Genomic DNA, 12,357 nt, shown 5'->3' with positions numbered 1-12,357 from the left:
AAGGTGGTTTGGTGGGCAGGGGCTAGGGTATGGAAAATGCTGACTGGTTGGGTTGGAGATGAAATCCTAGGGGGTTGAAGCTATCCTCTTGTGCTGAGTTGCTTGTGGGTGGGGCCACAGGAGCTGTTGACTGGTCCAGGTGGAGCCATCAGTGTCAGGCATGCAAAAAACCTGAAAAAATATCTCACAAGGCCAAACTTAGGTTCTACAATGGTAATGTTATCTGCAGGAGTAAATGGGGAAGTTGTCTATCTGGTGGCCTCTGGAATAATGGCTGGCAATGGTCTATGTCTACACTTTAGCAGAGAGAATTCACGCTCCTCTATCCTCCTAGCCTGGTGGTCTCTCAGTTAGCTTTACAAAGGCAGTTGAGTTTTGGAGAAGGGCTATTATCATTTAAACTATAAACTAAATATCTCCCAAAGTTAACTTGGCCTAAGCTCAGGAATTAGGCCCTTAATTAAGGGCAGCTAAAGGTAAGATGGGGTTGGTTAAATCAGATCTCTTTGACTGCCATAATTTTCTCACTGTTAGAATTTTTGCAAAGACTGTTTCATTAGTGCCCTACTCATTTAGGTGAAATGAACAATGTGTGTTTTATGTGTTCCAGATGCGTATCAATATCACATAACTGTCAGGGCCCCAGGTATCTGTACCTGTTCAAAAAAATCATGAAGATGAATACTGCGATGAGGACAGCTTGCCTGTCTCAGCAAACTCAGAACTTGTCCTCAGTAGCCAGCCCCTATGGGCCAAGGGGTTGCAAACTTCGACTTGCCGGCAATTACACCTGTTTTCCATCATTCTCCTTGCTGTACCTCGTGGTGGGAGCAGCATGGGAGTCAATAAAGAGAAAGCGACAAGCAGCTGTAGAGCGCGGGGTGGGGTCTCGGGAGAGGAGGGCTGGGTAGGAAGAGGCGCGGCGGGAGGCGGCGCCCCGGTTCGCATTGGCCCAGTCGGCGTCCCTCCTCTGGAGGAGGCCGGCGCGCCCGGAAAAGTGGCTTTGCCTGGTGGCGAGAGGCAGAGGTGTCCTCGGTGATAGAGGAAACATGGCCGAGTATACGCGGCTGCACAACGCCTTGGCGCTGATCCGCCTCCGAAACCCGCCGGTCAACGCGATCAGGTAACGGGCTCGGTCGTCTCCAGCCCGGGGACCGTGCGGGCCTTAGCCGCCCGCTGGCTCCGGAGGCTTTGACTCTCCCCGGCTGGTTTAAACCGAGAAGGACACTCAGAGTTGAGCAACTGGTACATGCCAGGAGCTTTTTTTTTTTTAAACCTAGATTAGCTTGGTTAATCTTCGCATGGAACTCTCGTCCCCGTTTTATTGATAAGGAAACTGAGGCTGAGACAGATCAACACTTAGGGAGTTGGCCTCGACCTGTTCCTTCATGCGGAGCCCTCCTGCTTACCTGCAACTTTGGCTTTGCAGGCCGACTTTCTAATCCAAAGGTGTTCACTTAGTTCGATGTTGGACTTTGATCCAGCCGCACTCCCCTTCTTTGAGTCCAGGCTGTCCTTACAATGTTTGGCTAAAGGCTTTAGGAATGGGGCAATAACTGGCATTAGTGGGACTTTTTTTTTTTAATGTTAAAAGTCCCACTAATGCCAGCTCAGTGATTAAAGCAGAATTTTGCCCTGGCCCAAAATTATTTCTCCTGATTTGTTTAAACCTCAGGACTTTGGTGCTTCCGAGGAAGACTCACATCAGACTAAGCCTATGTAGTAGCATTTTCTGAAAAACTGCCCCTTATCTTCTTTTTCTCACTGGGGAGTATTTGCCTTGTGTGGTGCACTTAAAACATTAAAAAGTGAGATCAATGTTGCCTTTTTGAAAAGTAATGAAGTTATTTGATTTGGTCCTTCTACATCTCTTAAAAAAAGTAGTTATACGTCAGCCTTGAAAAAGAATTACCTATCCACAGGGAATAAGATTAGTGGAAATTATAATTTACCAAGAATATATAAATCATAGAGAGAAAGGTCTTTGGTCAAAATTCTTATCACATGGGGCTGAAGCAAAGAGACTGAAATGAGAAGACCTGCTAATTTTAATAGAATTTAAAAATCCTACTGTCATCAGATTTGATTTATCATTAGTATTAATATTAATTCAATATGAATTATTGCATTTAATAATGTCAAAAAATGCAGGACTAAAATCACATAAGGATGACATGTCTTCTAACTTGCCATTCCCAGAATAAAAGGCAAAATATCTGTTATGTTGGTTTTGACAAAGAAAAATGTAAGTAATATGATTACATGTCCATTTTGGACTGGTCTATATACTGATTAGAATTGCTAGATATTAGGACCTTAGGGGGAAAAGTTCCATACTCTAATACCCATGACTAGGAATATTTTCTGACAACTGTTTTTTTTTGTTTTGTTTTGTTTTGTTTAGCTTGTTTGTTCTGAGATAGAGTCTTGCTCTGTTGCCAGGCTGGAGTGCAGTGGCGTGATCTCGGCTCACTGCAACCTCTGCCCCCTGGGTTCAAGTGATTCCCCTGCCTCAGCCTCCCGAGTAGCTGGGACTACAGGTGCGCACCACCACGCCCAGCTAATTTTTTGTATTTTAGTAGAGACGGGGTTTCACCATGTTGGCCAGGATGGTCTCAATCTCCTGACCTCGTGATCCGCCTGCCTTGGCCTCCCAAAGTGCTGGGATTACAGGCATGAGCCACGTGCCCAGCCTCTGACAATGGTTCTAAATATTTCTGGAATTTAACCTGCTCTCCTTGCCCACCCATGCAACCGCCTGTGCCAGCCCTATCCCCTTTGCAGGAAAAATGTTAGGGCCTACCTCATAAAGTTGTAAAGTTTAAATCAGCTGGAAATTATAAAGTGGCATTTAATAGATGTTAGTTATCATTCCTATTAGAAGACCAGTTCAAGCCCCTAACAACAGGCTCTGCTACTCAGGACCCACTTCAGTTTCATCAAGATGATATTCTCCACTTGGGAATAAGTACTTCTCTGCCCTTTTTTGTCTGCCTCCTGAACTTTTTTTAGGTAGAAATGTACATCCTAGGAGTTCCTCAAGTTTAACAGATTCCTCAATTTTTTTATTACACTTTTTCTTTCCTCCCTTTCTTCCTTTTCCCCTTCCTATTTCTAATTTTATATGGGAAGTTGTCTCTTCCTAGCTGATTGAGAGATTCTTACTTGAGTGTAACACACACACACACACACACACAAATTTTTTCCCCAAAACAAATAGTTTAAATTCTTCATTGCTAGTTTAGCCAGCCATGTTTGCTTCCATTCTGATAAACACCAGCCCTCTTTATAAGTATAGGACATGCCTGATTAATAGGCCTGTCTCCCAGAACAATGGCTTTCACACTATTGCTTTACTGTAATCCACAGAGTAAGAAAGCTCACGTTTTTACATAGCAATTCAAGACACACATACAAACACGTAACTGAAAACAAAGTTTCCTAAAACAAAACCTATCCTTACTTGGTATATTGTTTGATATAGTCTATTTTCTCGTCTCTTCTTTTTCTTTGAAAAAATCCTGGTCACAAGCCACAAACTTGATTTGATGACTTTTGGTTTAAAAAAAAAAAAACTGTCTAAAAAAAAAAAGGAAAGACCTTCTATAGTCAAAGAAGCTGAAGAGTTTTGGTCAGTAGTAATGAAATGCTGTCTCTACTCCAGACTCTATTTCTTCATGCCTGACAGTATTAACAGGAGAAAATAATTTCATAACTTCTGTGGCCTTTACATTGCTATGATTCTGTCAGCTTGAATCTAGTAAAGTGTGTATCTGTTATAGCTATTTTCATTTTTTTCCTGTTTTTGATATTTGCAAAATTATGAACATAAATAAAAAAGGAAGATAGGTTGAAATGGGAGAAGCTGGCACTGATTGAGCTAATTTTGGCTAGTTTTGTAAGCATTGTTTATTCAGAAGGTAATGTATGCCTTTTGGACTTTTTGATGTTATATAATGGTTCTGACTTTGCTTTTCATGATCAGATTTGGCTTCTAATTAACCAGCTGAAGGCAAGAGGTTTTGTCTGATTTCATCTAGGTTAAGAGGTGAAAAGTAATTAGGTGAAAGGGAACCATTATAAACAAGGGCAAGTATCCTTTTTATTTCTTGGAGTTTTATCTAATAGTTGTTGGTCTTAACAATATGGCCTTTACAGAAGTTTGTTGTTGTTTGTTTTGTTTTAAAATTTATTTTTAACCCTGTATACTAAAGAACAGATATTTTACCCAGAATACTTGGAATTCCAAGGCAAAACTGATTGGAATCTGGTTCTGTGATTTTTCCTTTAAGCAGTTCCTCACCACTTGCCCTAGATTCTCTTCTATTGCTTGGTACTTATTAATCCCCTCCTTCACAAATTTTCTCTCTTGGTCTTTGTGACTTTGAGCTCACTTGCTGAATCACTCTGCTGAGCTTGTCCCACTTCTTAAATGAAGATATATCTGGAGGATCTGCCCTCAGCTCTCTTTTCCTTTGGTAGACTCATTCAGTCTTGGTTTTAGCTATCTCTTCTGTGGATGACTTCCTCATATACTAAAACTTGGCAAAATCTGCTACGTGCCCTATCTTTCCACTATCTTGCCTTTATATCTTATCTTAGTTAAGATTACGCTTGGCTGTCACTGACAGATAGTCAAGGTAATAGTGAATCAGACAATAAAAAGCTAATTTCTCTCACAGCAGTGTCCTGGAATGATACAGCTGCTCCACAATCAACAGGGGCCTCAATTATTTACTCTGTCTATCTCTTGCTCTGCCATCCTCAATACATAGCTTCTACCTCCTGATCCAAGGTGGCTGCTCCTGATCTAACCATCATTGGTGCCGGGAGTAGGGAGGAAAGAAAAAGGGAAAAGCATACCCAAATCTTTAAGAACTCTTCCCAAAAGTTGCATATACCAAATATGCTTCCATCCCATTGGCTAGAACTTAGTTCCTTGTGCAGACCTTACTGTAAAGCAGGCTGGAAAATATAGTCTTTATTTTGGGCAATCATATTTTTGTATTAGTCCATTTTCACACTGCTATAAAGACATATCTGAGACTGGGTAATTTATAAAGGAAGGTTTAATTGACTCACAGTTCCACATGGCTGGGGAAGCCTGGGGAAACTTACAATCATGGCGGAAGGCAAAGGAGAAGCAAGTACCTTCTTCACAAGGTGGCAGGAGAGAGGCGTGAGTGTAGGGGAAGCTGCCACTTATAAGCCACTAGATCTCCTGAGAATTCCCTCACAGAACAACAGCATGGGCGAAACCACTGGCATGATCCAATCACCTCCCGCCAGGTCCCTCCTTGACATGTGGGGATCACAGTTTGAAATGAAGTTTTGGCGGGGATAAAGAGCCAAACCACATCGCATATATTCAAGTAAAAACCAGGTGTTTTAATACTATGAAGAAGATGGAGAGGAATGGATATTTGAGGTAACTGACAGGCCCTGCCACAGCTCCTAGACTGTTTCTCATTTAATTTTCTTATATTTTACCAATATGAAAAACTGAAAGTAATTTCACCCTTCTCTGAACTTCAACATCACTTTTTCTTTGTACCTGTATTACAGCACTCATCTTAGTGCGCCTTACATGATAAATTATGTACAAGTATTGGATAACTCCTCATACAGTATATAGAAGACATGTAATAATTTTTTTTTTTTTTTTTTTTTTTTTTTGAGACAGAGTCTCGCTCTGTCTCCCAGGCTGGAGTGCAGTGGCGCGATCTCGGCTCACTGCAAGCTCCGCCTCCTGGGTTCACGCCATTCTCCTGCCTCAGCCTCCCGAGTAGGTGGGACTACAGGCGCCTGCCACCATGCCTGGCTAATTTTTTGTATTTTTAGTAGAGACGGGGTTTCATAGTGTTAGCCAGGATGGTTTTGTTCTCCTGACCTCGTGATCTGCCCACCTCGGCCTCCCAAAGTGCTGGGATTACAGGCGTGAGCCACCACGCCCGGCCGTAATAATATTTTTAAATTGGTTGGTGTCAATTTTAAGTGATCAAAGTGAAAGCACAGCACAGGAAAATTACATTTTAAAAAAGTGGATTAATTTAATCTGTTCAGTGCTTAATTAATCATAGGCACATGTATTATTTGTAGAACAAATTTAATAGTCATAGTAGACACATATATTATTTGTTGGAAGCTTTATTGAGAAGTATCTACAGTTTTTATCCATTATGTGTGTGTTTAATTTTTCATTTTTAGGAAAGGAAAACACTCTGAATGGTAGGAATTTAATTCTGACTGATTTACTTTATGTATTTTGTTTTCTTTTAGTACGGCTTTACTCCGTGACATAAAAGAAGGACTACAGAAAGCTGTAATAGACCATACAATAAAAGCCATTGTGATTTGTGGAGCGGAGGGCAAATTTTCTGCAGGTAACTTAAGTCTAACCCTCTCCCACTATCTCTGGAATCCAGCCACAGACTGAGACCAATACTGCATTAGCTGTGCTTGTGGGTAATAACTTAGTGTAGGTAATGGATATGACAGACTTGAGTGAGAATGAGAAACATTGTGAAGAAAGGGACAGGAATTACAAGAGAGACCCAGAGAAGAGTTTGGGCTTAGTCTCTTTTATAGTGGATTGGGCTTTTAGAGTATATTTAGTTCCAGACTTGATGGCTGTTATACACCTGCTGATATATACCTGCATTGCATGTATCTCCACCATATATGGGCTTGGGCAAATCCCTTTAACTTGCTGAACCTCAATTTCTCTGTCTATAAAGTAGGAACAATAATATCTATTTTAAGGGGTTTTTGTGACATTAAATGAGATAACATATCTGAAAGCCTCTACTACAGTACCTACACACAGAAGATGGTCAGTAAATGTTATTGTTTAATTCACACAGAGTCTTAGAATTCGTTTTTCTTCTGATAGTCACCCATCTCAGTGACCATGGCACTGCTTTATTGGGTTATTGTGTGAAGATGCAAAATTATTGACAAAATATGGCAAAAGTATTCTGAAATGGTGATTTATTCAATGGTATATATGGCCTCTTTTCCTTAATGAATACATTATACCCTTTGACAAAAGTCACATGGATAATGGGGGCCTATTCAACCTCACTGTAGCCAGAGAAATTTAATGTGTGTTAATGGTAGCCTGAAAAGACACAGATGTTAGAATCATGGCAATAAATAAATATAAAAATGTGAATCATTATAATGTTACCATTTATCTTGCCTGTTATGTGCCAGTACCATGTAGGTTATTTATTAAATAATAATAATAAAAATAATAGTATTTTTAAACACATTATATTTTAATTCTCAGTTAGTCCTACAATCCTCATTTACAGGTTAAAAGAGATTTTGAGCCTGGGAGAGATTAATATAATGTCCCAAACCTTAACCAGTTATTAAATGGCTTACTCACTGTTTGGAAATTCAAGGTTTGTCACCCAAGACGATGACGATGACGCAAGGAAAGAGTGCTCAGAATGATAAAGAACTTGATATTTCTTTGTAAGAAAGAAGGTAGATGAGAGAATGTAATTAGAGTTTGGAGGCAGAAAAAATCATTCTTCTAAAAAAGTATTAGGGATTATGAAACTTGACTTAATACATGTACATAGAACAATGCACCCCAAAATGGGAGAATATACATTCTTCTGAAATACATCTGGAACATTTACAAAAATTGACTAGATACTGAATTATAAAATCTTATCTAAGTAAATTTCATTAAGAATATATTATCTGACAACAATGCAATTAAGCTAGAAATCAATAACAAAAATATAACTAGTAATTCTCATATGTTTGGAAGTTAATTTCCAATATCCTCTGAGTAAAAACAGAAATAATGGAATTTAGAAAAAATTTGGAACTGAATGGCAATGAAAACATAATATAAACCTTGAGGGATGCAGCTAAAGAAAAACTTACCAGGAAACTTATAGCTTTAAAAATATATATTAGAAAAGAAAAACGGCTGAAATGTAATGAGTTAAGTATTTATATAAAGGAACTGACAAACTAACAGTAAAATACACCCTAATCAAGTAGAAGAAAGGAAATAATAAAGAGGAGAAATTAATGAAATAGAAAACATTTGAATCAAGAGGAACAACAGTGTTAGTTTTTTGAGACTAATGCAATTGACAAACTCTGGAGAGACTGAAGGAGAAGAGAAGGCACCAAGCAATGCATATAAAGAATGATGAAAGGGATATCATTGCAGATACTGTAGGCTTTAAGAAAGATAATGGCCCTTTGGCTGATGCAAGAGCCTAGTGCGGTGGTGGGAGAGTTATCAGCAGGAGCAGCGCTGCCACGGGGCCTGGGGGCTGACCTGTCTGACTTCTCATCCATGCGGAGCCCACTGGGACCGCATCCATATCTGGAGACGAGATGATTTTTGATCCTACTGTGAGCAAGAAGAAAAGAAGAGGAAGAAGAAGCCTTTTATGTTAGATGAGGAAGGGGATACCCAAACAGAGGAAATGCAGCCTTTAGAAACGAAAGTCTGGAGCCAGAGCCAACTGAGGACAAAGATTGGGAAGCTGACAACGAGGACAGTAGGAAAAACGATGCTTCTGATAATCTAGATGACTTGAACTTCTTTAATCAAAAGAAAAAAACAAAAAAGATATTTGATACTGATGAAGCTGAAGAAGGTGTAAAGGATCTTAAGATTGAAAGTGATGTTCAAGAACCAGCTGAACCAGAGGATGACCTTGACATTATGCTTGGCAATAAAAAGAAGAAAAAGAAGAATGTCAAGTTCCCAGATGAGGATGAAATACTAGAGAAAGATGAAGTTCTAGAAGATGAAGACAGCAAAAAAGATGATGGTATCTCATTCAGTAATCAGACAGGCCCTGCTTGGGCAGGCTCAGAAGGAGACTACGCATAAGAGGAGCTGCTGAATCACGTGTTCAACATCATGAGGGAAAAGAATCCAGATATGGTTGCTGGGGAGAAAAAGAAATTTGTTATGCAACCTCCACAGGTCATCCAAGTAGGAACCAAGAAAACTTCTTTTGTCAACTTTACGGATATCTGTAAACTATTACATCGTCAGCATACTTGCATTTTTGTTGGCTGAATTGGGTACAAATGATTCTATAGATGGTAATAACCAACTTGTAAAGGAAGATTCCAACAGAAACAGATAGAAAATGTCTTAAGATTTATCAAGGAATATGTCACTTGTTACACATGCTGATCACTGGACACAATCCTGCAGAAGGACATGCGACTCTTATTTCCTACAGTGCGAAACTTGTCATTCTAGATGTTCTGTTGCCAGTATCAAAACTGGTTTCCAGACTGTCATGGGCAAGCAAGCACAGCTCTGTGCCAAAGCTAACTAATTTGCTAATCACTGATTTTTCAAAGCGTGTTGTGGATATGTGGCTAGACCAGTTTGCCATCAGAGTGGATATACCATTGTATTAAAAGCAAGGTAAAAAAGCTGCCAAGTTCTTTTGCTAGTGGTTGGTTGGTCTGAAATCCTTGCAAGATGCTGATGCTAAAGCTGTTGACATACGTATAGCCTACTTTAACAACTGTCAGAGAACATGATATGGGGTAAAAAGGTGCTTTTTTAAAATCATTCATAGACTTCTGTAAAATGCAAGATAAATTAAAGTTATTATAACAGTGAAAAAAGAAAGATAATGAAAATATTATGAACATGTAAAAAAAGCTTCTCAAAATTAACTCAAGAAGAAATAGAAAACCCAAATAGTTCTGTAATCATTAAAGAAATTCAATCAGTAATCAAAAATCTCACCAAGTAAATACTTGACCCAGAAGACTCCATTGGCAAGGTCTACTGTAAAGTGAAGGAAAATATTCCAATTTTACATAAACATTTTAGAGAATCAAAAAAGTGGGAACACTTTCTCTATTAGTTTCTTAGAGCACCATAACAAATTGCCACAAACTAAGTGGCTTAAAACAACAGAAATCAATTCTCTCATAGCTCTGGAGGATAGAAGTTTGTAATCAAGATATCAGCAGAGTCATTCTTCCTCTGTTTTCTTTAGGGAAGAATCCTTCCTTGCCTCTTCTAGCTTCTTATGGTTTCTAGCAATCCTTGGCCTATGGATGCATCACTCCAGTCTCACTCTAATCACATGGCTTTCTTTCCTCCATGTCTAAATTTTCCTGATCTTCTATAGGCCCACCCTAACTCAGCATGACCTCATCTTAATTTGGTAACATCTGCAAAGACCTCATTTCCAAATGTCACACTCACAGCTTCTGGGTAAACACTATTCAACTCAGTACACTTCCCAACTCATTTTTTTGAGGCAGCATACCCTTGATACTAACACCTGACAAGGACAGTATGGAAAAGAAAAATTACAGGCTAATTTCATTTATAAATGTAGATATAAAAATCTTAGTGTAAATTGAGACAACAAAGCAACTAGGTAACAACATTATGACGGAAACAAACCCTCATATATCAATATTAACCTTGAAAATAAATGGCCTAAGTCCTCCACTTAAAGATATAGACAGGCAAATTGGATAAGAACACAAAACCTAATCGTTTTCTGCCCACAAGTGACACCCTTTGGTAAAAACACCCACAAACTCAATGGAGTGGAAAAAGATACATCGTGCAAACAGAAAACAAAAATGAGCAGTAGTAGCTATACTTACATCAGATAAAGCAGATTTTAAATCAGCAACAGTAAAAAGACAAAGAATGTATTATATAATGATAAAGGGTTCAATACAAGAAGAAGATATAGCTGTCTTAAATGTATATGCATCCCAAAATGGACAACCCAGATTTATAAAACAAACACTACTCAACCTAAGAAAAGAGATAGACAGCAATACAATAATAGGGGAGGACTTCAAAACCCCACTGACAGCACTAGACAGATGATTAGGGCAGAAAATCAACAAAGAAACTATGGACTTAAACTAGACTTTAGACCAAATGGACCTAATAGATATTTATGGAACATTCTATGCAACAACTGCAAAATACACATTTTTCTCATTTGTGCATGGGACATTCTGTGCATGGAACATTCTCCAAAATAAATTATATGCTTGGTCATAAATCAAATCTCAACAAATTCAAAAAAATCTAAATCATATCAAGTATCTTTTCATATTATAGTGGAATAAAAGTAGAAATCAGTAGCAAGAGGAACTCTCAAAACTCTACAGATACATGAGAACTAAACAACTTGCTCCTGAATGTTCATTAGGTAAATGAGGAAATCAAGGCAGAAATTTTTTTAAAATATAGAAAGATCTCAAAGTTACAACCTAATGTTGCACCTCAAGGAACTAGAAAAACAAGAACAAACCAAACCCAGAGCTAGCAGAAGAAAAGAAATAACAAAGATCTGAACAGAACTAAATGAGATTAAGACAAAAAAAAAATAATGAGGATTAAGGATCATCATGGTGGACGGGAGGCAGACTAGATTGCAGCTCTGACTTGGATGGACAGAGCAGCATTCAGAGGCTCACATCGTGAATTTTAGCTCCAGAATGACTACAGGAATAAATCAGGAATCCCAAGAGGACCCACAGACCCTCTGAAGGAAGCAGACTGCTCCTGCAGGATACAGGAGACATCCCAAATACTGTGAGTGCCCAAACTGCAGAAATGGGAAAGGGAGATCCTCCATTCCCAAACACACACCCTCACTGGGGAAACTGAAGGTCTAGTCTGTGGGAGAAGATTCTGATCTTACCTGGAGATGAGTCAATTTAGAGAGCCGTGTGAAATACAGGGGTAGAGGAAGCAGCGGGAAAGGCCCTGGGAGCTTGCTGGGTCCCCAAGCAGACCATTCCTGCCTAGCATCACAGAGATACTTCGAGAGGGTGGCCAGAGGCATGGGGGAAACACCACAGGGAGATGGAAGTCTCCAGCCGAACTTTGTAACAATTTGAACCAGTCTAGAAGCCTCCTGGCCAGAACTCGGGGGAGGGTGTGAATCTGGAGTGCAGACTCCACAGGCAGGGGAATAACTAAAGCCCTTATATAGCTGGGAGGTGGGTAGCCTGGGGCAAGTTCTTAGCCCTGCTTGCTCACTGCCTGGAAACAGACTCGGTGCTGTTAGATGGGGAGTGAGACCGGCCCTTTGGATTGTGCAGGAGCTGGGTGAGGCCTGAGACTGCCAGCTTTCCCCCCACTTCCCTTACAACCTGCATGACTCAGCAGAGGCGGCCATAATCCTTTTAGGTACATGACTCCAGTGAAAGTTGAAAAGGGTGACCTTTCCACACTTTGTTTTTGTTTGCTTTGTCAAAGATCAGTTGGCTGTAAGTATTTGGGTTTATTTTTTGGGTTCTCTATTCTGTTTCATTGGTCTGTGTGCCTATTTTTATACCAGTACCATGCTGTTTTGGTGA

At 39.6% G+C, this 12,357-nt stretch overlaps 1 protein-coding gene and 1 pseudogene across 2 annotated transcripts in view; both read left to right on the top strand.

The window, feature by feature from the left end:
* The first annotated feature begins 1,022 nt into the window (after positions 1-1,022).
* EHHADH (enoyl-CoA hydratase and 3-hydroxyacyl CoA dehydrogenase) overlaps positions 1,023-12,357 on the top strand; it is a 67,909-nt gene continuing 56,574 nt past the window's right edge. Inside the window, exons 1-2 of one of the 2 annotated variants that reach the window (XM_003256581.2) lie at positions 1,023-1,245; positions 6,280-6,383. Coding sequence is in view for 1 of the 2 variants with exons in the window: in XM_003256580.2 (XP_003256628.2) it covers positions 1,050-1,123; positions 6,280-6,383 (178 nt within the window). In the remaining variant the exon portion in view is untranslated. The remainder of the gene's footprint in view (positions 1,246-6,279; positions 6,384-12,357) is intronic. The other variant, XM_003256580.2, reaches the window with a different exon arrangement.
* Positions 8,323-9,335, top strand: LOC105740484 (annotated as a pseudogene).

Source organism: Nomascus leucogenys, chromosome 11 (assembly GCF_006542625.1).
Source record: "Nomascus leucogenys isolate Asia chromosome 11, Asia_NLE_v1, whole genome shotgun sequence".
NCBI classification, from domain to species: domain Eukaryota; kingdom Metazoa; phylum Chordata; class Mammalia; order Primates; family Hylobatidae; genus Nomascus; species Nomascus leucogenys.
The sequence above is the reverse complement of the archived record's forward strand: the minus strand, read 5'-3'. Positions and strand labels throughout refer to the sequence as shown.